Below are 27,075 nucleotides of genomic sequence, written 5' to 3'. Positions count from 1 at the left end.
ATACATTCTCATTAAAGAATTCCCATGGAAGCTCTACATTATCAACATGACCCTTCAAAGAACACAACTTAAATAATAGGAGAAAGATTTAATGGGGAAAACATAGGGGAAGAATGGCACCGTTTCCTTAAGCAAACTCCATACAACCATGGTCAAAATAATACTTTGACCGAAGAATAAAATAAACAAAATAGGCAAAGTACTGAGTTCCTAATTTCAAGATAACAAACTTAAGAAAGAAAGAAAGAAAAGAAAGGGCACAATTTGTAGAATAAATTAACCAAAACTGTATTATAAAAATCCGTGGCCGTCTTTCATCATCAAAACCAACTTGCGATGATGACACTATAATTGTGAAAGTCTCATCATTTTAACACACACAATTAACTAACTCTTCATGGAACTGCCATTAATGAAGTAATGCAGTTTTTTTTTATTACCATTAACTTTTAACTATTGTCTCCTTTAGAAATTTTATATTTTAGCATCAGTTAGACTGAATGAATCTTTTTTCTTCAGATCTGTATTGTAATGATATAAGTAAATACGCCTAACATAAATGACTTCAGAGCATGGCCCTCAAGCTCTGAATGAGATACTGGCCACCAAACATTTATCTATCTTTTAAGCAGAAATAACTAAAATTTTAATTGCTAATCATCTGCAGTTCTTATGGTAAACATAAAAGTTTGAAAGCTTTGGTCAATTAATATCTAAGCCAGACCAATATCTAAGCAATATTAATACAAATATGGAAATAAAATTGTAAATTTTAGACATACAACATAGCAACAGTATGTGGTCCAAGAGCTCTTCTAAGAATTTTGCCCCACATTAATAAAAATGTAAGTGCATTACCATGAACTATTAATCCTGATATATTTGATTTTTTAAGTACGTTTCCAACACAGCTGTTCTTTGTATACTTTTGAAAATAAGGGGACATCCATTAGAAAGTATGGTTGAGATCAATAAATTTAGGACATCCTGAATCTTCTCAAATATTCTTTCCATATTCTAGAATATTTTTGATAATGTTATGTACAAAATAATGTTTTTCTATGCATAGTCTACTTCAAACAATAATAATGCACCAGAAGTAGGAAGTAAAACCACATCTTTCTTGCTCAAGGGCCCATCGTCTTTCCACTATACTAAACAGTTAAAGTGAAACGAGAAACAAAGAAAGACCCAGGCTTGAACAGAAGATACTGAACAAGGATATTGACAATGAGATTGTTAGCAATGTAAACTCTCACCTAAAGTATAACCAGATCTATTATTTTACACTGGTTAAGATAAACTACATTTTGGGGGGAATGAAGAAAACAATCATAGTTGGTGGGGTGAGGGGAGAACATGGCTACAGGAAATTGGAATAATCCGTATTATACAATGTTAAACATAGTAACTAAATTCTTTTTCAAACATTGCACAAAGTGGTAGCCATAGGCTGAAGGTGGCTCTGAGGAAATCGACAGCATTTTCTCTGAGAACAAAAAACGTGTTGTTCTCTCTCTTCATTGCTAGCCAAGAAGACATCTCAAAAAGTGCTAAGCATTTGTCTGAATCCTTACTCTGGAACTGAGCTTAGGACTTTGTTTCCTAAAGAACACACACGGTTAACAACAATCTTGAATCTTAACATTTCTTAAGTGGCTTTACATCAGAAGATCTGCTGATCAAGTTCACATTTGAGAGTGGGCATATAGATCAAACATTTTAATAAAGCAATGGCTATTTGAAGGAAAAGTATTGCAAATGTTGGAATATAAATTAGCAACACAGAAATGCAGTATAACTATGAGTTTAGGTATAACTTTTGGCAAAGAATATATGTCAGAATACTACAAATAAGGTGTATCATTGTACTTTAGGAAAAGGAGTAAAGAAGATATGGCTACTAGTTTTTCTCTAGTTTTATTATATTGCACATAATATGGCCACATTACTATAATGAAACCATTTTCCAAAGTCTCCATTGATATTCTTCTAGCTAATTCCAAATGTATTCTCTCATTTTCTTCACCCATAACCCCTTTCCAAACCTCTAATTCTTTAATACACACATGCCTTCCTGAAATATGCAGATTACATCTTTAGCAGAAAACAAATATAAAAAGCATGTTCTGGAGCTCCCTCAAATCAAACATAGACATAGTTATTTTTTTTTTCTTTTACAACCCAGAAAAAGAGATTCCTTCTAGGATGTATACTAGATTTATTTGTGAAAACACATAAAATTTTTCAAAGACATTATCATGGAGAGTTGAAGAAATAATCTCTGCATAACTGAGGACAAAAATTTTTTTCACTTGAAATACGCAAGCAATTGACATAATGATGCTTTCTCACCCAATGAGTCTCCAGTGCAATCTGTGTGTATGGCAAACAGCAACAACTACATTATATGTTGTTTGATTTAGCAATGATTTCTTTAAAGGTATGTATTTTTCACTTTTCAGCTGCTAGTGTAAACCATTATGTCATTTTATCTGTTCTATAGTATCCACAAGTCAATTTTTAATGCATAGGCTTTCATTGTATCAACTCTGCCCTAAGGGGGACACAGACAGACATCTATAAGTCACATTTAATCACATATTCATTTCAGTGGAAATAATGTATTAGCCTATTTTCTCAAAAATATGTATTATGCACCTGCTATGTACCTGACATTTTTAGGTGTTTTGCTTTAGAAAACCTGTTTAATAAAAGCACTTATTTAAGAATATTCTCAGAGAATTGGATTCAAAGTATGTTTACAGTAGAGCTCAGCAAACCTAGTGGGAGTTGAGAAGTGGGACTGAATCAAGCAAAAAATTAAAATAAATAAATAGTCTTCTTGGAAAATTAATAAATGAATAATAATATTAATAAAATAAAATCAATACACGAACGGAAATTATAATTCCTCTTACCCTCATTTTGGCAAGTTACACTTCTGCTATCTATGACTCTAAAGAGAATACACGATAAACAAGAAATAGTTACTTACAGAATGTGGGCTTTGTATATTTGGCATCTTTGATCTGATGCAAACTTTTACAAAAATTACAAATTCCATTTCTCTCTGCTAAGTGACTTGTAATATTTTTACGTGCAGTTGCTACATAGGAACTCAATCATAATTTAATAAAGTTTAATTTTTGTGCTACACTGTAATATATTTGTCCATGGCAAAAGTAAGTGTGTGAACATTAGTATTGATTTTGGGCACAGCTTATTGGTACACCTTAAATTCTGAAGGCAAAAGCAAGAGATGTGTTAGAAAAATGCCTTAAATTTTCTACAAAATTAAGCAAAAAATATTTAGAATATTTTTGAACTTAAAATTTTCTTTTTTCTTTTTTTTTTTTTTTTATTTATTTTTGGGACAGAGAGAGACAGAGCATGAACGGGGGAGGGGCAGAGAGAGAGGGAGACACAGAATCGGAAACAGGCTCCAGGCTCCGAGCCATCAGCCCAGAGCCTGACGCGGGGCTCGAACTCACGGACCGCGAGATAGTGACCTGGCTGAAGTCGGATGCTCAACCGACTGCGCCACCCAGGCGCCCCTGAACTTAAAATTTTCAAATAAACTAATATGATCAACAATGTGATCTGGCAAGATTTAAAGCAATTAAACTGTGCAAAGTGTTAATTTAAATGTGAAAAATCCTGGTTCAAAATCATCAAAATAATAGAAACTAATTTTATATTTCTAGAGATAGCTTTTTAACCTGCATATACAATGCCTGCAATTTGAAATACTTTCCAATTACTAGAGAGAAAATTTAACCTATAATGTTAAAAAAAAATGTCCGAAGAAGCATGTTAGATGTTACCATGGCTGCTACTCTGGAAATCTATGTCCTTATGGGTTTTTCCATGCATTTATAACTAGGATGTATTCTGAATCAAATCCACAAATATCAAGGTTAAATGTGTGATGCAAGTCCATTTAATTCCCTGATAACCGTGAATATATTTGCATATTTCACTTTTACACTTAATCCAAAAGTAGTAAGTATAGGTTGTGATGTGTAAACTGTATTTAGAAATTTTCCAGTATGAGTATGAGTATGCATCACATGTTTATTAGAATTGACATTTTCTCCAGAAATAGGACAACACAACTAAAAACTCAAGAGCAGAAAGAGATAATATAACCTAGGGAATAAGACCATTGGCCACAGGGCCTGTCTGACGTCACTGGTCATTTCACTCAGCCACTTTACAGCCTTATCACCTTGGGCAATTTGTGAACTTCTTCCTGCATTCTGAATAATAACACATATTATTCATATGTGTTCATAAAATGGTTGAGAATTTGATACCTAGGGAGGCAATAAAGTGTTAACAGACAGGACTGAATCCCTAAATATCTTTTATGTAATTTCAGTCTTACTTTTTCTGCTTCCAAATAGTATGGCGGGGGAGGGGGGAAGCTCAAGAAATATTATGAAAATTCTCCAGACTTCTGTTTTTAGTATTAGAATGAAATGAGACTTTTCATCCAATGTAAGGCATAATCATCTACATATGTGTTATATTATCTGTCTAGGGTTGTAATATAAGCTTTTTGCCCTGATGAAACCTGGGACATGAATTCTATTTAAAATTTTACAACTTCATTGGTATTTACATTATAATTCCAAAGGATTAGTTAAAGTTCTGGGTGTCATTACAGACATAAGGAATTACTTAAAAAAAAAAGCAGTGAAATAATTATATTTTAAAAAAGCACCTGCATTTTGTGAGTAAGACCACCAAAAAAGATGTAGAGTGTAAAAAAAAAAAAAACGAAAGAGACAAGAGGGAAAAACCAATCGGACCCCTAAGTTAACCTGTAATTTGGTAACACTGCAATAATAATCTATAGTTTTGTTTTTAGTTTTTAAATCCCACTCTATCTATACCGATTAAAATGGAGACCTGGAATCTAGGTATAGTTTCTGAATTCTCTTATGAATAACTGTAAATTGCATCATTTTCCTTTGCATTTGGTGAAAACTTAAACAGAGAGATAGGAACAATTTAGCAATATAATAATGAAAAAAGGATTATTAAGATTCAAATCATGGTGTGCCTGGGTGGCTCAGTTGGCGAACTCTGGATTTCAGCTCGGGTCATAATCTCATGGTTCATGAAATCGAGCCCCATGTTGGACTTTGCACTGACAGTGTGGAGCCTGCTTGGGATTTTCTCTCTCCCTCTCTGTCCGCCCCACCCCTCCCCCACTCACATTCTCCCTCTCCCTCTCTCTCTCTCTCCCAAAATAAATAAATAAACATTTAAAAACAAGATTCAAATCACTTATGGGGAAACTCTTCTCTTGATACTCAACAGAAACAGTGGGATAGAGATCTGAAGACCTATCCAGGATATGAGAGATGGATAATGCAACTTTCTCTCTATAACCTAGAAAAGAGGCACAGATATTATTATCCTTGTTATCCAATACAAATTGGGTAATGTTTAACTATAATTTATAAATTTTAAAAAGCGCACGTAAAGTGGTATCATAAAAGGGAAAAAGTTAAATAGTTCATGTAGTATATTGAGTACTAAAGACTTTCGAGCCTTTCAACTACTATGGCTTTTTGATACAAAAGAGAAAAATAATATACAAGCATTGCATAACTTTATCTATAACATTGCTGTTGATTTTTAAGATTACCCAGAGGGATATTTTTGCACTCTCTTAAATGAGTTTACCATCATAAAACTATGCAAATGCATGGCATACATGAAAGTGAATTTCAGATTCTATTCATATGTTGTGATATGTTACAGACTACTTTGATACAGTGTGCCCATCACTTTGAAAGGCTAGTGGGCAGTCACACGTGCCACTGTACATAGCCTTTTATGCAACTTACAAGAACAGAAACTGTTCTTCCCCAACACCAACTCCAATCGCAGCTAGTACTCAAGCAGCCAAGAGTAACCTCTTTGCTTCCAATGGCATCTTCCTTCCAATTTAACAATTATGCCATACATTGGAAGAATGTTTGGAGTGATATAAATTGGATACCCTTCATAAAGCACTATAGAAGAGAGAGAAAGAAAACACAAAGAGGCTTATAGCGGCCAACTTGTTCCTTTGTTTGGCATCTATAGGAATGGGGGTTGGGAGTCGTTAGGAAAAAAGGCAAAGTGAAGTATAAATGGGTAATTAAAAGTGATTGATGGTGTTTTAGGGTATTTGGCAAAGGCACATTCACTACAGTGAGAATCTTTACAGAAAGAACGTTAAACAACAGAAGAGTGTATTGCTGCTTTGTTTTCATATCCACAATTCAAAAGCTCACTTTTCTCCCATGGGAGACTGACCCAGAACACTAGAGAGAGATCCTTATGGATAAGGTTGCTCAATAATGTCAAAGATTACCAGTGATCAAAAGCAAGGTTCCAGTGACCGCACAACACTTCCAAAAGGTCAGAATCACAAGATCTTGTAGTAAGTGAATGTATTTACACACTGGTCGAGTAAGACTGTAACAATTCCATTTTTATTCTTTGTAAAAATTCCATTTTTATTCTTTGGAATACAGATTAGAAGTGAGACCTACTTTTCTGTGGGAAGTTCTTTGACAAATTCTACCCTTTAGAAAAAGCTACTCTTACAAATATAAAATCAGTTTGGTCATAATGCTGCTTTTTATTCAGTGGAGTTTTTAAGTATCTGAGGGAAAGAAAATCTGTTTCAAAGGGCCTCAAACAACTACTTTAAAAAAAAAAAAACTCATTCCGATTTGTATAAATGCATTCAGTAGAAATTGAGAGATTTATCTCATAGAAAGCTAGCAGAAAAAGAAAATATTCCAATATTTTTCCATATCAAACAGTATAATGTCACAGACAAGTCTGTTGTTACTCTCACTACTGATCTCAAACCTGCAGCTCTCAAGTTCAACGTACCTCAGAAAGAGAAGTAAATATCACAGGATGTAAAAAGCAGCAGCATCCTGGCGGCAAAGAAATGAATTCTTAGGGAACAACTTGTTCTTTGTTCGCCACTTATATGACTCCTGTGACATTGGAACAGTGGTTTCATATCGTTGCATGCTTTTTCCTGTACCTAGGTGCTCACCACCAAAACACATAGGAGAGAAAGTAAGGCAGGAAGAAGAGAAAAACAGAGATGAAGGAGTGAGGGGAGCAGGGGATAAATCTAAAAAAAAAAAAAAGAAAAAATGGAAGGAAGGAAGGAAGGAAGGAAGGAAGGAAGGAAGGAAGGAAAGAAAGAAAGGAGCAGGACTGGGGGGGAAGAAGAAAGAAAGATGAAAGAGAAAAAGAAAGAGCTAGAGATGACATATCAAACAGTATAAAGGTCTAGAAAAGGAAATCCAATATTGTCATGTTTCCAAAAATGCCCATCGACAGTCCCTGGGGATAGAAATGTAGAGGCGAAGAAAACAACTCTCCGAGGTAAAGGTCGGTATGGAACTGTTGCCAATATTATTCCATCCAAAATTAGAATGAATGTGCAAAATCATGTTCTCCCCTCTTGCTCTTATTTTTAAGGTCTCCTTCATATCTTTTGGCTTCTTAATTCTTGGGCGCCCCCCTCCTCCCTGCCCCACCAATAGTTTGAAGTAATCTATATGGGATATGTGTGCAAGAATGTGTATTCAAGGGCTCATTTTCTAGCCAACAGAGAAAGAACCAACGGAAAAGTAGAAAGCAATCAAACATATTAAATGAGAGAACACTTGTCAGGTATCGGTAAGCCCTTACAGAGTTACAAAAGAGTGACCCTATACCACATCTGAAACATAAAAACTCAACTTTCTCTCTCCATTGGTATTTCAATAAATCACATTTCTCCTGCTCTCAGTTTGCCAAAAGTAGGCTTATGTTTCAAATATAGATGTTCCCAAACATTTAAGATTTAATCAAAGTTATACATCTGAATATTAAATAATAATCAAAAGAAAGTCATTTAAAAGTTTTTCTTATGAGGTAACAGAGACAGATAGCAAATTATCTCTTAAAAATTTAACTGAAAATTATTGATCTTCAGAATTTTTTCAATTTGTTGCTATAAAATCATTCTCTTCCAACTTTATACTAATTTACCCTTCAAAATACAATATAAATCAAGTCCAATAGAAGAGGTTCTGTATTCTGATAGATCAGTAAAGAAAAATATATATAGTTATGAGACCTATCTATATGCCTAGAGAATTTATGTTATTAAAATTAAGTAAATATTAGTCTTTATATAATACATATACTTACACACATAGTACCACAAGGTGCCAAATATCTGACAACCCTAAATTTAAAAAATAGGGATAAAATATAACATTAATACTTAGCATCATTTTCTAAAAGTATAACAATATGAAGACTGGCAATAGAAATAGTTTCTAAATTTCGTGTGACTTTCTTAAGAATTCAAGGTTCATTTTAAAAAATTGATTATACCTAATACACCTCTTATGACTTCCTGGAATTCTCTGAATTGTGATGTTTTTCCCAGAAATGTTTTTAGAAATGTCTTCACTTTTGTAGTCTTGTCTATTGAGAGGGCTACATATTGTGAAAATGAAGTCAACATTAATTTGTATTATCATCAGCAGGATTTTGTTAATTTTGCCAAGACTGTGCTTTGCCACAGCTAAATTTATAGCACAGCTGTTCAAAATTGCATTCCAGTATATCAACACCACCAACAGTCAACCATAAAGTGTTTTTATTTTATAAAACGCTTTTTTGTGTATTGCTTCATGTGATACTAAGATTAACTAGTAAGATATAAAGACTGTATTAATTGCCCAAGGTCAAAAAGCAAGTTGTTTCAACTTGGACTCAAACATTCTTATTATAAATCCAGTGTTCTAGGTCCAACTTGTCTGATATATTTAAGTCTATCTTTCTACACATGCATTATTATATAGACACTGATTTCATTTTGATATAGGTAAATAATCTGCTCAGCTCAGTATGTTTATTGATTATGCAAAGAGCTTAAGCAATACATATTTTTGGCAAGTCAATACACTGAATAAAATCTACATCTAAGAATATATCAGAGAAAAGCAAAATAACTCAAATGGAATGTTTCTGGTTAGCAAACCAGTTGCCTCTATTGGTTCACTACATGATGCTAAACAGTCTCTTTTGTTTAAGTTTCAATTTCTTGATCTGTAAACATTAAATTAATTATATTTCTTACACTCATAATTCAAAATGATGTTACAGGAAACAATAACAATTACTGAAAAATATAAACTCTCATGATTCAGAAATGCCAAAAAGAAACTAAATGTAGAAACAGATATTAAAAAGCCATTAACTGTTTGTTTATTAATATTTAAGAGGAAATATATCTATGTAAGAAATAAATATACCTAATTATTACAGACAGTATATGTTAATAATATAGTCACAAATCAAATAACTCCTTTAAAAATGTCTGATTTGAATTTATTCATACAACATAATATATACATATCTGGGTGTGCATGCACCCATACATATGTGTTAGCATGAACAATTTACTGAGGAATTCACAACAGTAAACCATTTAGTAATGAATATTTCTGGCCAATTTAAATTGTGAGTGAAGCTATATGATAGCTTATTATTATGAACATATTTAATCAAAAAGTATTAGATTAAATTATTGCATCTTCATTTGAGAAATATTATGGATGGTAAATTATTTTTTAAGTAGGCTTCATCCCAGTGTGGAGCCCATTCTGGGGCTTGAACTCATGACCCTGAGATCAAGACCTGAGCTGAGATGAAGAGTCAGACCCTTAACTGATTGAGCCACCCAAACATCCTTGGATGGTAAAACATTTCTGTATATCTTGCAATGAAACTACTGTGGAAAAATAAATATGAAAAGAGAAACCAATACTCAGATAAAGAAATACAAGGCAATTTTTACAAAGTGATGTCAAACGTATTAGGGATCCATTTTTCATACATATTACATTAATATGTGTTCAATTATTTGCCTTAAAACAAAGAGTCAAATTAAAGTTACATGTTGAGAAATTTTGCTAAAGTAAAGCTAGATTTTATTTGTGTAGAGTTTAGTTGATAATTAAATACTTATAAAATCAATCATAGCCTATAATCTTGTAAAAATACAGGTCAGGAATTTGGGAGTGAGGTCAGGGCTAGCAGAGACTTATGGAGTTAACTGTATAGAGGTGATAGCAGAAGCTGGAGAAGTATCCTCAGTATCATCAGTCCAAATTTTCCAAAATATCTTACCTTGTAAATGTTTTAACCTATTCAGACTACTAAAGATTGGACACCTTCTGTTCTGTTACTCAGGCAATCTCTGGTTTAAAATATTGTCAGATATTTAGATCACTTTCAAACAGACAGCTAATCGATTTACACTGTATTTCAACTTGATTTTCAAGGAGCTGCCAGAGTTTTTTTTTTTTTTTTTTTTTCAACGTTTTTTAATTTATTTTTGGGACAGAGAGAGACAGATCATGAACGGGGGAGGGGCAGAGAGAGAGGGAGACACAGAATCGGAAACAGGCTCCAGGCTCCGAGCCATCAGCCCAGAGCCTGACGCGGGGCTCGAACTCACGGAGTGCGAGATCGTGACCTGGCTGAAGTCAGACGCTTAACCGACTGCGCCACCCAGGCGCCCCTGCCAGAGTTTTTTTAAAATGCCTTCAGAGTAGAGAAATAAAACTACATATACATACATATATAGTAGTAGTTTTATAATTAGTTATAAATACATAGTTATATTATAATACATTATAAATATATAGCTATAATTATATATAGTTAATTGTATGTATAGTATATATAATTAACATATTTTCCAAATTAGAAAATCATAAAACACTTAATGTGTTTTTGCACTAGATTATTAAACAAGACTGTAACAAAAGGACAAATTATGTATGTCAGAATAATTGGCTGTGTATGTGTATAAACTAAGTTGGTAAGATCATTGAACTTTGGCATTAATCGGTATAATGGAAGGAATGAGAATCATCAAAATCAAAACACAGGTAAAACATAAAAGGCAAGCTGTCTATTAACTCAGAATAAATAAAATTGTAGAAAATAGAGTATATGATTGAATATAAAGCAGGATAATTTTGATTCTAATTTTGTAACCATCTTTTAACCCAAATATTCACCTAAATTGATACAAATCCTTCAAATCCTTTATTTTTTATTTTTATTTATTTATTTATTTATTTATTTATTTATTTTTTGCTTAAGTTTAGGTGATAACTGTGGCAAATTTATATTAGCAGATTGATACAGATGTTAACTACAGTTAACAATTTAATATATACATCCCACAAACAAAATGACAGGCAGATTGGCTATACCTCGAAGGGAAGGCTTTCATGATTACAATAATCTATAGGCTTCATTGACTATGGAAGTGTACTTCTGATGCCAAATATAATTTAATCACAGTATCTAAGAAAAAAGCTTCTGAGACACGGTTCTAGGATTTGGAAGGCCCCAGACCTTCTTCAGGGTCTGCCTGGTTAAAAAGACCCAAGACCCATTCAAGCACACATAATTCAGGAGGCCTGCCTGCCAGCAATAAAGGCCGAAATTGGATACTTGGTGAGATTAATTACCTAGATAGGGCTTGATAATGCAAGTCAAATGGGAATGTAATTAAAGTGCACCTTCCATGAAAATTATTCATTGCTGATGGATCAGGTGACAGATAAATCAAAAGGCATTTTAAAAAAGACTACAGGTTAACTTGAAGCAGGTCTTTCCTCTTTATGAAACTCTGCAATTGCAGGTGTGGAATTCACTCTTGCTGTCTTATCCTCACCATGATACCATAAGACAAAAAAGCATATTGTAATGCAACCTATTAGAAACAGAAGCCAATAGAAAAACCATTAGGATCGCAGTTACAAACAAAAGGTCAGCTAGACTGGAACCAGTTGGCTGGCAGATTTCAGAAGAGAGTATCACTCTATGTTCATACTATAATGGGGATTGCAACCATAAAAGAACAAGTGATGAATTAATAAGTTGACTAGTCCCCAGGGCGCAATTCTTACAGATGAAAGGCATGCTGGGGTAATCAAACAGAGTTATAAATTAGATAAATCGAATGGCATAAGAAGTATTTTACATCATCATTATTAAATAAAGTCTTCCTGGATGTGTTGTTAATTCTTTACTGTCAATACATTTATTTACAGTCTAAGAACAATAAAAAACAGTGTTTTATAACAACAGCAGGGTAATTTCAGTTACCCAGAGGGATACTAAATCTAATTTCTCTGTTGAGTTCTTTTAGATGTGTTTATTATACACCTAAGAGAAGATAGGTGAAACAAAATGTCCAATTAAATGTTAGTTATTGGAAAATATGGCTTTATATGTTACTCATTTGCTTGCTGAAACTAATGAACATACCTTGCTTTTATTGACCTGTTTAAAGAAAATGCACAAAAGTGTTCTTGCATGCAAGAATAAACTTAATGCTGAACAGGAATACTATGTCGTCTAGTAGATGGCTTATGAAATTCACAAAAAAAAGACAATCAATGTCAGAAAAAAAATAACATCAAAAAACTTGAACAACCTTTGCCTATGGAAATCTTTAATAACAATGTAGATATTGATCTATTACTACACACCTTCAAATAACTATGTAACTTTTCCAAAAATTTCCACTGTATATATTTTTTTAACTTGAAAAAAGACAAAATTTGAGTTGAAATTCCCCTCAATAATCTATCCATCTCAATAGCACATAAATATCCTTCAAATTAAAAGACAACCAAAAATAATGAAAAACTATTGTGCACTATTACCTATAGGCAATTAAGAGGCTCATCACAAATACTCTAACCTAATTATAATAAAGTATTTATTTCTAAACTTGTTTTCAATAAAAATAAATTTTATATAGCAGGTCTCTCCACATGTCTAAAATTCAGAAGTAGGAAAATTCATGGGCAAACACACAATAAAATTTTAGATATGTAAATTTGATACACAGGACCTGCTTGTGTTTGAAGTGCCATAGGTTAATGTATAAAAAAATACATCTGTCAAAGAATTATCTGTTTGTAGTCCTCCATTCCTAAAGGTTACTGATTAAAATTGAAAATAGGCATGGCAAATACCCAAACATTTTATCAGAAGACACTGCTTTTTACATTCCCTGCAGATGCCAGTAAGTAACTTAATCCCAACCCAACTATAAAGTAAACTGTTCATGATTTGTCAGATTATCTGATGCTTGTCCAGAAAAATAGCCTGAAAAAAGAGTCACCAGGACACTATAATTAAGATCCATTCATCCATTTCATCCTGGAATTGAAGAAAATAACAAAACATCAAAGTCATCAGACAGCAATCTAAAGAAGGTCAGTTAGTATCTTTTCAAACATAACACCAGGATTTAATGCACCAGGTGTGCTAGAAGTAACTTGCAAATCATAATAATATCCAAGGTTGGCTGAAATAGCATTATGGCTTCCTGTTCTTTGTTTACGTCATTCTTAAATATAAAGGATATATGATTAAAAATAAAAGGTAAAGTCTTAGTATTAATATACTGAAGATAGCAAGAGTAATGTTTCCAAACTTTTAGGTGGATCTTCTACTTTTCTATAGCTGAGTTCATGATAGGGGGCATAATTTAAAATGTCTGGGAGGAGGAAACTAGGAAGAGAAAGAAATGTGAAAACAAAAGCATAACATAAAATATAACTATATATATATACACACACACACACACATATATATACACATATATAAAACTACATATACTATATACATATACACAGTAAGAGACACAGTCTTTATGAGATGTGTGTAGTCATTTGACTTTATAACAATATTTCATATTAAGAATGACAATAAAGATATTACAAGAGGCAGTGTTATAAACACATAGTTTACGGAATTAACATCTTTCCTTTTATGACCTCTACTGAGATTATCAGGTTCTCAACAATGACATTTATGTGAGGCTAAATTTGGGTTCTTAGTGATGTCAGAGATGTGCGAAAATAGGATGAGATGTCAGAACAAGGAGAAAACAAGGTTATGATAATGTATTAGAACAGAACAAAGGCGGTAATTTTTTTCCAAACAAAATTCAGACTCATGATCTATCTTAGACTCTTTACCAGTCTGATAAATGTTGTATGAAATCAGCATAAAAAGTATCTATTACAATTCAATTCAGCCAACATTGAGCACTTACAGCACATATGCCATAATGTTACGCTTTGTTTTCAACCATGACAAATATGATTATGACATTTTCTACTCCAAGTTGTCTATCAAAATTGTTTCTCATGGCTCAAAATTGTCAAATCCAATGGACTTTCTTCTGTCTTCATTGCATTGACCTCCTGTGACATTTGATTCTATGATTAACTGACTTGGAAAATATCCCTTCCTTTGGTTACTGTGACAGCCCTCCTATCCAACTGGCCTGGGTAAAAAGGTTTTTGGTCTTCATCCCATTGTTTTGATATTCTGCCAGCTCCTGTTGATATTCTCAAAACTTCTCTCTCAAACTTTATATATTATAGCTCTACCTCCTCTGCCCCGAAATAGGCCATTCATTAACTTGCCCTCTATAGGTTTATGATTGCCAAATTTGTAACATTTAGGCTCCCCTACCATTTCAACACTCTTAGGAATATATATGTGTTCATAAAGTGTACAAAGTTAAAAAGTGCATACAGTTAAAACCGTCTATATACATGTCTATACCCATAAATACGTCACATTACATGATACAGCTTGATGTAACAGGAGCTAAAGGTGTTAGGTTTAAGTGTATTAGTAACATTTGAATAAACTCGTCATTAGTGATATGGTTTAACCAGTATCTCTGAATTTTATTACTATATATGATTGCCATTATGAATGCTATGCTCAGACAATGTTCCACATCTTTCTATATGCTGAAGTTAATGATCAAATATTATTTAAAATTGGTACACTAATTATCTGATGTCAACATGCTATGGATAATTAAGAACTGTGTGCATTTAAGCTATGATAATTGTTTTTCACAGCTCTTTTCTAGCCCCTGTGTTTTAAACAAGCCAAGCAGCTACAGGACTGCAAGTACATCTCCTGCCCGTACTTTGTCATAGGACAGACATCATCTACTCTGCCTTCTCCCTGATTAATTTCGTGGGGTTGTGGCAATTATCTCTCCTGTGTGACAGACCTCTTTGTAAATGAAATGTAAGAAATTTGGATAATTTTTCCTGGTTTTTACCCCTTGATTGATCCTTGTTTCTTGCTTACAATGTATAAAGGGAACTGAAGTCATAAAGCAGTTGGAACGAAAACAAGTACCAATTGGGCTTCTGCAGTGGTAATCAACACATCTGAAAACAAGACCTTGGTGGTGTTCTTTCTTTTACCCTATTACTTAGATCACTTGGTTAAAACCGTTAATGATCCTCTTGGATCAATGTCTTTTGCTTGTAGCTCTAATTTACTGCATCGGATGATTAGTACAGATGTTTTTGTGGATGGCTCTGCATCATTCCACCAGATTGCTTGTCTGAATCAAATTTGCTTCAATTCATCACCAATGAAGCAAGGAATAAAATAATCAACATTTACTTTCTCTTAACACTGGTACCAAAAATAGAACAACTAAACGCTTGTCAATTTAAAGACTATCTCTTACCTTTTACAAAGCTATGTCCCTTAGCTTATCCAGGGCATAAAATGGTATATATGGTTGGGGGTGGCAGAGTGTAGGAAATGGAAGTGCAGGGAACCAAAACCTGTACTTCAAATTAATGAGCCCAGGTTTATTTTTTTAATTGAGGTCAATTGACATACAACATTATATTAGTTTGATCACCAAATTTGTATCATCATCATCATAATCCTCTTCCTCATCATCACCAATGCACATTATGTGTATTCACCTATATATGAATAATGTATAAAATTACCAGCCACTGGCTTTTCATTCTCTGAAATGCAGCTTATTGATTTCTTGCTCATGTGTGTACATATATATATATATATATATATATTATTTTTTTTTTTTTTTGAAACTGTCTTCACAGTGCTATTCCTTTAATAACACTTCGGGGAAATGATTGAGATAGTATGCTCCATAAGAACTAAGCAAACAACTCACAGATCAAAACCTTTTTGTACGGTGGAACAATACCAGGTAAATAAGGTAACCAGTTCTGAGAATTAATTAAAAATCACTTCCTGATTCAATACATGTAAAAAATCCTTTACAAATGTGTTGATTTGTGTTCTTAGCATAGTAATCCTCCTATATACATATGTTTTGCTGTTTTATTATTTATAATTGTATAATACCTCCAGAAAAAGAGATTGAATTCAATATATATTGACCTGGGGTTGTACTTTGTAAAAAATTTTGCATGTTTTACTTCAGTCTCTGGTGTTAACTTATTTTTTTGTATTTTTTTCCTGTTAAAATGAAAGAGTAGGTGGTCTGGTTAGTCACATTTCAGTCAAAACAGATTTTCTATATCTCACTTGAACAAACTTCTTAACTTTAAAAGTAAAGTACTATTTCTTTATAAATATAGTCTAGTGAATGCATTTTCAATTCTCTACAATCTCCACTCAATAAACTAACAGTAGCAAAATAAAGGACCTCCTTTTAAGGGCAAGACATATAATAAGAATTACTTTACATAATTCCATCATTATCTACTATTCCAGGACAATGATCCTAATGGGCAGTCATATATTTTGTTGAAGAGTCTATTTAGAGAAGCTTAAATTTAACAAGTTACAAATTTTAATCTCCAAAATATGGTGATAAAAACCTTTTCACTAGAAAATCTTGAAACAGCACTCACTTCTTAATCATGTAGAAATTGCTAGTTTAAAATTGCCAAGAATTTGGCAAACTTGTTCAAGCTTGAAAATCCAGGGACAAACCACATGACTTACTTTATATAGAATGTTCTGCTACCATGAAAGTAGCACCTTCTATAATTTGTAAGATAATGAATTGGCTCTGTTTAAAAAAAAAAAAAACAAAAAAAAAACCGTCCAAGATGTCAGGAGCAAAATATTACTATTGGTCTTTCTGGCACTTACCAATGCACTGCACTAAATAAGTTTTAGTGCCTATTTGAGGGGGACGGGGAATCACAGAAATGAATAAAATTCCTACAACTCCCATTCCTTTCCCCAACCACAAAAGTATGCATGCCCGTCCTCATGCACATGGAAAATAAATACTTTCCTTCAACATAATAGGATAGAACTAAATTATGTCACGGATGGATATTTGTGTTAGCCTGTTCAGACTGCTGTAACACCAAAGACTGGATGTCTTAAAAGAAAACAAAACAAAACAAAAACAGAAATTTATAAAACAAACATAACAAAAATAAATTTATTATCTCATAATTCTGGAGGTGGGGAGCCCCAGATCAAAGTCCAGCAAGATTCAGATTCTGATGAGACCTCTCTTCCTCACTTGCAGATGGCCACCTTCTCACTAGGTCCTCAAGTGGTCTTTCCTCAGTGAATGTCAATGGGGAGAGAGCAAGCTCACTGGTGTCTCTTCTTATAAGGACACTAACCCTATCAGGATCAGGGCCCCAACCATAGGACTTCATGTACCCTTAATTAACTCCCTATAGTCCCTGTCTTCAAATACAGTTATACTAGGGGTCAGAGCTTCCACACATGCATTTAGAGGTGGACACAATTCAATCCATGACAGTGTTATAACCGAGTTATCACACAAATTAACTCATTCTTCTCAGATGCTTAAATATCATTATCCACAACAGCAAAACTGAGATCAAAGAATTTAAGAAATGATTAAGCTATATTAAATTGAAAATATGAAAGGCTATTTAAACTTTGTATTAGGTTTCTTTCATATGTTTACAAAGAATCCTTCCATTCAAGAGCCTGCAGATCAAACTTGTTAACCTCAACCTAACATCAACGTAAGCAAAATAGTTCATTACAAATATTTATAAAATCAGAAAAGGGTGGATTTGATAACTCCTACAGACACTGGGACAGAAAGCATGGGGATGGTGAGAAGGTAAAGATGTGGGATTGAGAATACAGGTTGTTTAGGGACATTTCCTTACATATATTTTAACTGAGAAAATTCATAGAATAGCTGTGTCACATAGTCTCAAAATGTCACAAAACTACAAAAAGGAGAAGATATTAAAATAAGTTCTGAAAAGCTTGTGTTGTATACTAAGCAGTCCTAAGCACTAACAAAAAAGATCTCAAATCTTGGTCTCTGCCTGTGCTTCGAGGTTATGTTGAAAGAAAAAAAAAATAATTATATTTTCAGGAGATTTTCTAAACATGAAGAATTACAAAAGTTTTCAAATATAAAGGTTAATTATATCTTAATATTTTAAAATAAGACTACTTTAAGCTTTTGTTCTAAATCTCTACTTAAATATCAAGTTTGTGGCTGTGAAGTCATTTTAAGATTTTATTTTATTTTAAAAAATGCTTAATGTTTATTTATTTAAAAAAAAATTTTAATGTCTATTTATTTTTGAGACAGAATAAGACAGAGCATGAACGGGGGAGGGTCAGAGAGAGAGGGAGACACAAAATCTGAAGCAGGCTTCAGGCTCTAGGATGTCAGCACAGAGCCTGATGTGGGGCTCGAACTCATGGACTGTGATATCATGACCTGACCTTAAGTCGGACGCTTAACTGACTGAGCCACCTAGGTGCCCCAATGTTTATTTATTTTTGAGAGAGAGAGAAAGATGGAGTGAGAGTGGGAAAGGGGCAGAGAGAGAGGGAGACATAGAATCTGAAGCAGTCTCCAGGCTCTGAGCTGTCAGCACAGAGCCTGACTCAGGGCTTGAACCCATGAACTGCAAGATCATGACCCAAGCTGAAGTCAGACGTTTAGCCAGCTAAGCCACCCTTATTTTAAGATTTTAAATAAATCTAGAGTTTTAAGACCAAATCACAAAAATTTTGTATTTGAAATCATGACCTTATATATTCAGTGGATAATTTAAATAAAATTACATTGAATTTCAATTTAACTAACTCTTTAGATATTAATCTTGATAATCTTAGAAAGTATCTTTTCACATTATGATATGCAAAGAATTTAAGTATTTAATTCAACATATTTACTAAGCATGTATCCTGGGCACAACTGGTTACAGGAGCTAGAGAATAAGACCAAAGATGTTACTATTTTCTTACACTGTGAAGTCTAACGGGAAAGACAAACATTTCATGGATAATATGTGAAAAATATGATGAAAAAAATGCATGAAATAGTCACTGTAAGACCATATCACAGAAAGATGTAATTCTCACCTAAATTTTCATTGTAAGTTTGGGATGTGAAGATCCTGGGTAGGCATATGAGTCTTTACATGTAAAGTGGTCACCATATACTAAGTACTCAAGAAGTCCTAGTTCAGTATCAATGCCAATATGGTTGCCAATTTTATTAAAATAGTATCCAAAAAAATATTTCTTTATTTATATGTTTTAATTATTGATAGCCACTAAAAAAGACTGTAAATGTATCTACATGTATATTTTTAAGTTAATGGTGTCAAAAATATTTAAACTTTAAAGAATTAAATTTCAATATAGTCTAAGATTCCTACCTGCATGATTCTAAAATATCATGGCCTAAGGTATGAATTAGCATGACTGAATTGTTTTCTGGTTTTTGGACACATCAAGTTTATAAAATAACTGGAAACAAGGGTCCCTGGGTGGCTCAGTTGGTTAAGTCAAGGATCCCTGGGTGGCTCAGTTTGGCTCAGGTCATGATTTCATGGTTTGTGAGTTCAAGCCCCATATTGATCTCTGTGCTGACTGCTCAGAGTTTGCTTCTGATTCTGTGTCCCTCTGTGTCTGCCGCTCCCCAAATCTCTCTCTCTCTCTCTCTCTCTCTCTCTCTCAGAAATAAATAAAAAAAAAAACTTAAAAAAATTTTTTAAATAACTGGAAACATTACAGAAATGTGTATTTTGAGTGATTTACTATTAAATCTTATTCAGTTGATTTTTCTCCTACAGTGTACATAAGCATGTGTATGTATGTTTTAACAAAATTAACACTATTTCGACAAAATGTTTTGTGGGTAGTGGCAGTGTTTCTTTGTCTGTGTTTTATCTCATCTCACTGGATGGAGACTGCTGCATTTCATATTACTCAATATTATAATCAGTATATTCTCTCAAACAAGGAAATATATTCTCTTAACATCTTTTTCCCTTAAAATACAAACTTAGCTTATGAATTCCAAAGAAATATCAGAGTGTATAAACTTAATAGGAGAAATTTATTTTTGCTTAAAGGACACATAACTTGATGGCTTACCATTTTAAATCATTGAGAATAGATGATCTGAGTTAATGTATGAGGAAAATAGTCATAGTTGAGTCACATTAATAAATGTAAGTGAAGATATTTCTGACAAATACAGGAAATGACTTTTGATACTGTCTCTTTTTTGTATAATTTTGCTTATTATAATGTTATATAACTCTATGGTTATATTTCATTTTGGACATTATATAAACATTACAAATCTAAATAAAGAGAATACCAAAGCCAATGTTAATTTTGACAGAGATAAAAGATCTGGGCATTTGAAAACATAAGAGAAATTAGTCACATTAAGATATGCAGGGATATTTTTTAAGTTTCTTAAAGAAGGGAAATAGGGGCGCCTGGGTGGCGCAGTCGGTTAAGCGTCCGACTTCAGCCAGGTCACGATCTCGCGGTCCGTGAGTTCGAGCCCCGCGTCAGGCTCTGGGTTGATGGCTCAGAGCCTGGAGCCTGTTTCCGATTCTGTGTCTCCCTCTCTCTCTGCCCCTCCCCCGTTCATGCTCTGTCTCTCTCTGTCCCAAAAATAAATTAAAAAAAAAAAAAAAAAAAAAAAAACGTTGAAAGAAGGGAAATAAAATCATAGCCAGAAGGCAAGTGTTACAGTAACCAATGTTGTATTTGTTACTAAGAGACTATATTTGTTAATAATATCCTCAGGAAATAACACTTCTTAGTAGGTTCCTTTTTCATTGAAGAGTAATTTATCACCACACCATTAAAATAATATGCAAATTCCCATGTAAAGGATTGTAGTAGTCCATGATAAGATTACATAACACTTAATAATTCTCGGTAAGCAGTGTATTTGACTGCAATAATCTGGGATGCTCTGATGGGCTGCCTACATTCTCCTCAGTGAAGGACTGAAGAATTTATTTGCTCAGATGCTGAGATGACTGCTAAAAAGCAGACCTCAGTTCCCTGCTCTACTTTACAATTGCCTTGTCTGAAAAATGACACCTTGCTCCTTTGTAGGCTCCTTCCCATAGTCATGTTTGGACGACAACGAGGTATAAAGGCCTGCCACTCTTTCTTCAGCTCTGGACAATATATGAAGGTCCCTTACGGGTGGAGAGCTCCCCATGGAGTTGGCTGAGGAGTTCCACTGAGACTGCATCAAAGCTCAGCTTCCCCTCTGCTCCAGTTTTGCTCCCTTCCTGTCTCTTCCTAAGGCAGTGATCCCAATTGCATGCCCTCATACATACAATTCCTGCACAGTAGTCCCTGTCTAAGTGTATGCTTCCTGGTGAGCCCAACATGGGAAATTATATCCTCTTTCAAGAGGTGACAGTTTGCATCTTTAATTCCTACCCAGTGTTTTCGACAGCATTCTAACAATTATCAATCCCGTTAAAATTACAGTACCTTTATACGTAATACTCAGCTATGAATTACTCCATAATTTCAATCAACAACGTACTGCACAATGTATAGTATGTATTGAATTTAGACAGTCCATTTAGTGATGGGCATAAGATGGGCTGTTAGAGGCCTTATGTCCCAAACCTCTCCTTACTTAGTACAATTCCATGAGTTCAAAGAAGTGATTCAGTTTTAACACTCTTTTCATGTGCATTTTATATGTGAAAAGTGCCATAAACATAATAAGTGTTCAGTAATGAGTCACTCTTAATATTAGTTCTATGATTATAATCGTTATAGTACCATAACACACGTTTTTATTTTAAAAATATAACTGATAATAAACTAAAGGCTCAATTTTTATCGCATGAGGAGTCAAATAGCATGATACTGTTTCAGGAGAAAATTCAATTTCAAAGAGCTGAAGTAACTCATCTAAAATTCAGTAATTATGTCATTGAATATCAAATCCTATTCCTTTTCCATTCATGTCTCGATGCTTTCATTCTTGTAAAATCATTTAACTTTTCTTATGTACGACTGGTTTCCTCATCAGAATTAAGTGCACAACATCCGTTGTACAGCTGGCATACAGAAAGAATTGTGTTACATGGTAAAGGTACAGATGAACACAGCACAATCACTTGCTTGAAGAATAATTGCAGAGTTCCTTAAATCTCTTTGGGGGGTAAGATCACATATATTATAATTTTGTATTGCTTTGAAAATGGTCTAATTGTTTAAGTGCTCCCACAGTGAACTGAGGTATTATAAAAAGAGAAAATAATTTTAGGGTGACCTATTTTTATGAACTTTCATACTTTTGCAGACCATTTTTGTATTAATGTACTTGGTCTGTAGAAGAAATGTAGTGGCACTGATTATGTTTTAATCGGGGAGGCCCTCTTGAGGGCTTAGAAAATGATTCACTTGTCCTCCTGGTAAAATCATATCCGCCCCAAAGTTCTAGACTGACTAACTTATTTTCTGTGAGGACTCCCCCTCTCTGCAGATAGAATGGATCATTCCTTCATTGAGGTTTCAGTGTTTTGTTCCTAATATTCTACAGCAGGCATCACATTATATTCAAGTGTTCTGTCATATTAGGTATGTAACTAAATATATCCGCTACAATATGGGCTCCTCATAAGGACAGGACCAATCTTTACCTACTGTTTGATACACACTACTTAGTAGAGTTGGCTGAGTTAATATTTAAAAAGTAGCATTTAAATAGTCAGCTCTTAAGAACACTGATGTAATTATTAAGACCATTTTTGTTTAAGAGAACCTTCCAATGTAAGGAAGAATAAGGATCATAAGACCATAGATGAAATGCATGTGCTTTCCCCCTCACTTAGAGATTTTTAACATATCTCTGACATACATAAGCCTGACATGTGAGACTTCACCCTTAATAAGTAATACCATTCCTACAAAATAAAACAACAATGAAAGGCTCCTGGAGGGTGGCTCAATCGGTTAAGTGTCCTATTCTTGATTTTGGCTCAGGTCATCATCTCAAGATTCATGAGTTGGAGCCCGCCATTGGGCTCCAGACTGACAGCACAGAGCTTGCTTGGGATTCTCTCTCTCCCTCTGTCTCTGCTCCTCCCCTGCTCACCCATGCTCTTGCTCTCTCTCTCTTTCTCTCATTCTCTCCCTCTTTCTCTCTTAAAATAAATGTAAAACAAAAAAAGAAAAAAATATATATATCAGCCAGTTTCTGGAGGTCATATGTTCCTGATAAATACAAAAATTATCTCTATATAAATATCATATATTATTCTCTATGCATTTCTCATCTTAAAGCTAATTATCGGTTTAAAGTAGAATCTCAGTCTTAAGATAACTTATGACTAGATAATAGTCACATTTTACACAGACAAAACAAAATTAATCTCTTCCTCCTCCAATGTTATAAAACATAAATGCCAATTCTGAGCCTCCAATAATTCCCCCCATACTGCAATAGATACAGAGTTTACTGTGCTTTGCCTTGACAGGTTCACAAAGATTTGTATAAAAAGAGGGTTAATTCAGCATCCATTTTGCTACAATACACTATGCTACAATAAAAAGTACTACAAAAAAAAAAAAAAACCCTACTACAATGCGCTAAAGTAATATTTTTATGACACTGAAGAGTTTTTAAGTTTTCTCTAATATTATCTAACAGGATAAGACAGGGGGGTAGGTATTCTTTTATCCCCATTTCAGTCATGTGGAACTTTAGTGATCTACCCAAGAGCATGTAACTCCTAAGTGGCAGGGGAGGGGCTGGAGCACAGATCTTTTAACACCAAACCTCCAACTCCTACCCTGAACAAAGCATAAGGGGACTTCAATGTACTCTCATTTCCACAAACACTGATAGGGGATGTGGGGGAAACTTATGCTCCAGACTCCAAACTTAACAGAAAAGAAACTACAAAGTATACACACTACCTTTCACACACTGGCTAATAATTTTCCATTTTCACTCTATTCTTGCCCAGACACAAGCAGATTCTCCTACTACATCTTTTTATACTTGGTAGCAGTGGGTTGCTGATGACGGGGATGACTGACCAGAGATCTAGATTTAAATTCATTATTGAAATGACTGCAGCATAAACCAGGTGGGAGGTGGTGCTGTTTAGTTAATAGAGAATGAGAATTTCAAGGATCACTGCAGGTTTCCATGTGTAGTAATGAACAGGGGAAAAATTTCAAATCATTCTCCCCTTAGAAAGAACAAAAATATTAGCGATGGGGAACAGCAGGAAGTGGGTGTGCAAATTCAGTAGAGCAATAGTCACTAATATATTCTAAATTTCCTCTGTTAAAAAATACAGGAAACCTTCTACAATTACCACAGATCGTCTTGTTTAGATGCATTTCTTTTTGAAAAAGAATAACTTTTTAATAAAAAAAAATAGCATAGCTTTTTTTAAAAAAAGCTAACTTTAAATTCATGAGGTTTTAGCATTTCAGATGTAGGAGAGACTAGGCAATTATGAATGAATATGTTAATATAAAAGTATGACCATAGTTTGGTTTTTAACTTTTTATATTTATTTCTTTAAAAAAAATTGAATAGCTTTATTGAGATATAATTTACGTACCAGAAGGTTTACTCATTTTAAGTGTACAATTCAGTATTTTTTTAGCATTTGTACAGAGCTCTGCAATCATCACAATCTAAATTTTGCAATCTAGTCTAATCTAAATTACCTTCCCCCATCAAACAAACAAACCTAGTTTGCCCTTAGCCAGAAGAGAATCAACACCCAAAGCCATTTTACCTAACAACTGTGAGATATTTGATTCAAGAATTTATGGGAAAATCTATGACCGATTTAGCCCATGCAGTATTAACCTGAAAAATTAAACAGCAGGTATTTAAAGAGCAAAAATACAGACCCCAAAAACAGACTATTTGGTGAACTCTATTTGTGGGATAAGCTCAACAACTTTGGGTAATATTCAAAAATAAATAAAAATGTCCCTTCTATACTTGATATCAGCAGGAATAAAAGAACTATTCTAGTTCAGCAGGCCCAAGAGTTGCTCTTAGTGGTTCCAAAGATAGCTCTAGTGTCACAATCATGAACCTAAAATGTTTCAAACCCACTCACTGTAAAGCTATGATGACAAATTTCAATATAAAGAAACACAAGCAAAAATATCTGACAAAAGGATTTTGAAAGAATAGCAAATAGAGTCAGGGTAAATAAAAATGAATCAGACAAAATCAGTTAAATTAGTTATTTATTTTGTCTAGTTTTTGGAAATTTCAAATTTTCTAGGTCGTTTTTCCTCCAGATTGCTGCTTTTACACAGGAGATCAGATTTGCAATAGCCTTTTAAATAAACATCAAAATGAAACTTTTAGAATAAGAACTCATTAATCTGTTCAAAATGGTAAGCATAAAACCAGATGCCTAGTTTTCATTCTGCAGATATAATTTAAATAGGTAACATTTTGTTAAAATTGGCATAGAAGTGAAGAATAGATTAATCTATGTCCAGGAATTTGGGATAATACTGGTTTTGACAGCCAGCCAAAGATCAGGAAGACTCCGTTATAAGCTTATTATGATGCTCTCACAACTCAGTACTCCAGTGCAGGTCCCATTTTATTAATAACAATGACATAGTACTTGGCTACATCTACCACACAAGATCTTCTTTCACCAGCAAGAATTTTTAAAAGGTTGAGAAAGCCCTCAATTTCTGAAACTTCTTTCAGTAATAAGATTTTCCTGAAGGTTTAGAAAGTCTCCAATTTCTGAAACTTCCTTTCTAACTTATATTTTCCAAAACATACCACAACAAAGCATGACTGAGTAGGGCACCTCAAATGCCATGAAGAAAAGTGAAAATTGCTCCTAGGCTAAGCTACAAGTTCACGGTCTTCATGGTCATTACTTCCTAATTCACTTCTTTTGAAATTCTCACGAGATCTCCCAAGTACTTGCTTTAATATGACAAATGGTAATATGATCACAAACCTACTGATGAACTTAAAATTCCCTCATGCCCATTTTAACGCAGACTTGCCATATATGACAAATGTCACATCGTATGTGGTAAAACACTGGCTAACACTTTGTGAGACAGTGCACTCCACTCTTTCATCACCCTGATTATCATGCAGTCTTTGATCATGCGCATATACCACACAAAAGAGTACAACTGTAAGAACTATCCACCATCTCATTTTGTCCAATGTTTTCACTCTCTTCTAGATCTTTCAGTGGAGCTTCTTGTCTTAGAACAGTCTTAACTGGTTGACAATTTATCCCTTTTTAGTTCTCCTGCCAGAATCTCTGGAGGAGATGCTAATGAGTCTAGCAATGGTTAATAGTCAACAGGAGGAATAACAAAGAAAAGTTAGAGGTGTGAATCATCAACGAGCTGGAATAATCTAGTTCTGTGTAGCCAAGTTAACTAAATATTCACGCGCGAGAGACCTCACTTATGTAGTCGCATTATTCACTCAGTGAAGACAAACAGAAAAACATACCTGCTTGACCAGTGGTGATACTGACAGCCGCAAAGAGCCTCTGGGATCTGCTTAAGTCAGAAACTCCATTTACAGCTTCAACTTCAAAAGTATAATTAGCGTGGGCTAGCAGGTCCATGACAGTGACATAGTTATCCTCTAATCCGGTCTGCTGGGGCATGTAGCCAATGTTACTCCCACAGGGAACGCACTCGCCCTGCTCCCAACTGCACCGCTTACACAATACTCTGTAGGTCACATCATTTCTTCCCCCATTGTCGGCTGGAGGACTCCATTCCAAACTTACTGTGGTTTGGTTGATGTTGAAAATGAGGTTCTGTGGTGCAGATGGAGGCCCTTTGGAAACCAAAAATAAATAAACAAATAAACAAAAAAAGAAA

The 27,075-nt window shown here is 34.0% G+C and overlaps 1 protein-coding gene across 6 annotated transcripts in view; it reads right to left on the bottom strand.

Annotated features, from left to right (window-relative positions):
* EPHA7 (EPH receptor A7) overlaps positions 1-27,075 on the bottom strand; it is a 172,133-nt gene that overhangs the window by 83,024 nt on the left and 62,034 nt on the right. For all 6 annotated transcript variants that reach the window (XM_019442872.2, XM_053904649.1, XM_019442875.2 and 3 more), the window contains exon 5: positions 26,696-27,031. In XM_019442872.2, the coding sequence (XP_019298417.1) occupies positions 26,696-27,031 (336 nt within the window). The remainder of the gene's footprint in view (positions 1-26,695; positions 27,032-27,075) is intronic.

This window comes from Panthera pardus, unplaced genomic scaffold (assembly GCF_024362965.1).
Source record: "Panthera pardus isolate Hobbes unplaced genomic scaffold, ASM2436296v1 HiC_scaffold_17, whole genome shotgun sequence".
In the NCBI taxonomy this organism is placed as follows: Eukaryota; Metazoa; Chordata; class Mammalia; order Carnivora; family Felidae; genus Panthera; species Panthera pardus.
The sequence above is the reverse complement of the archived record's forward strand: the minus strand, read 5'-3'. Positions and strand labels throughout refer to the sequence as shown.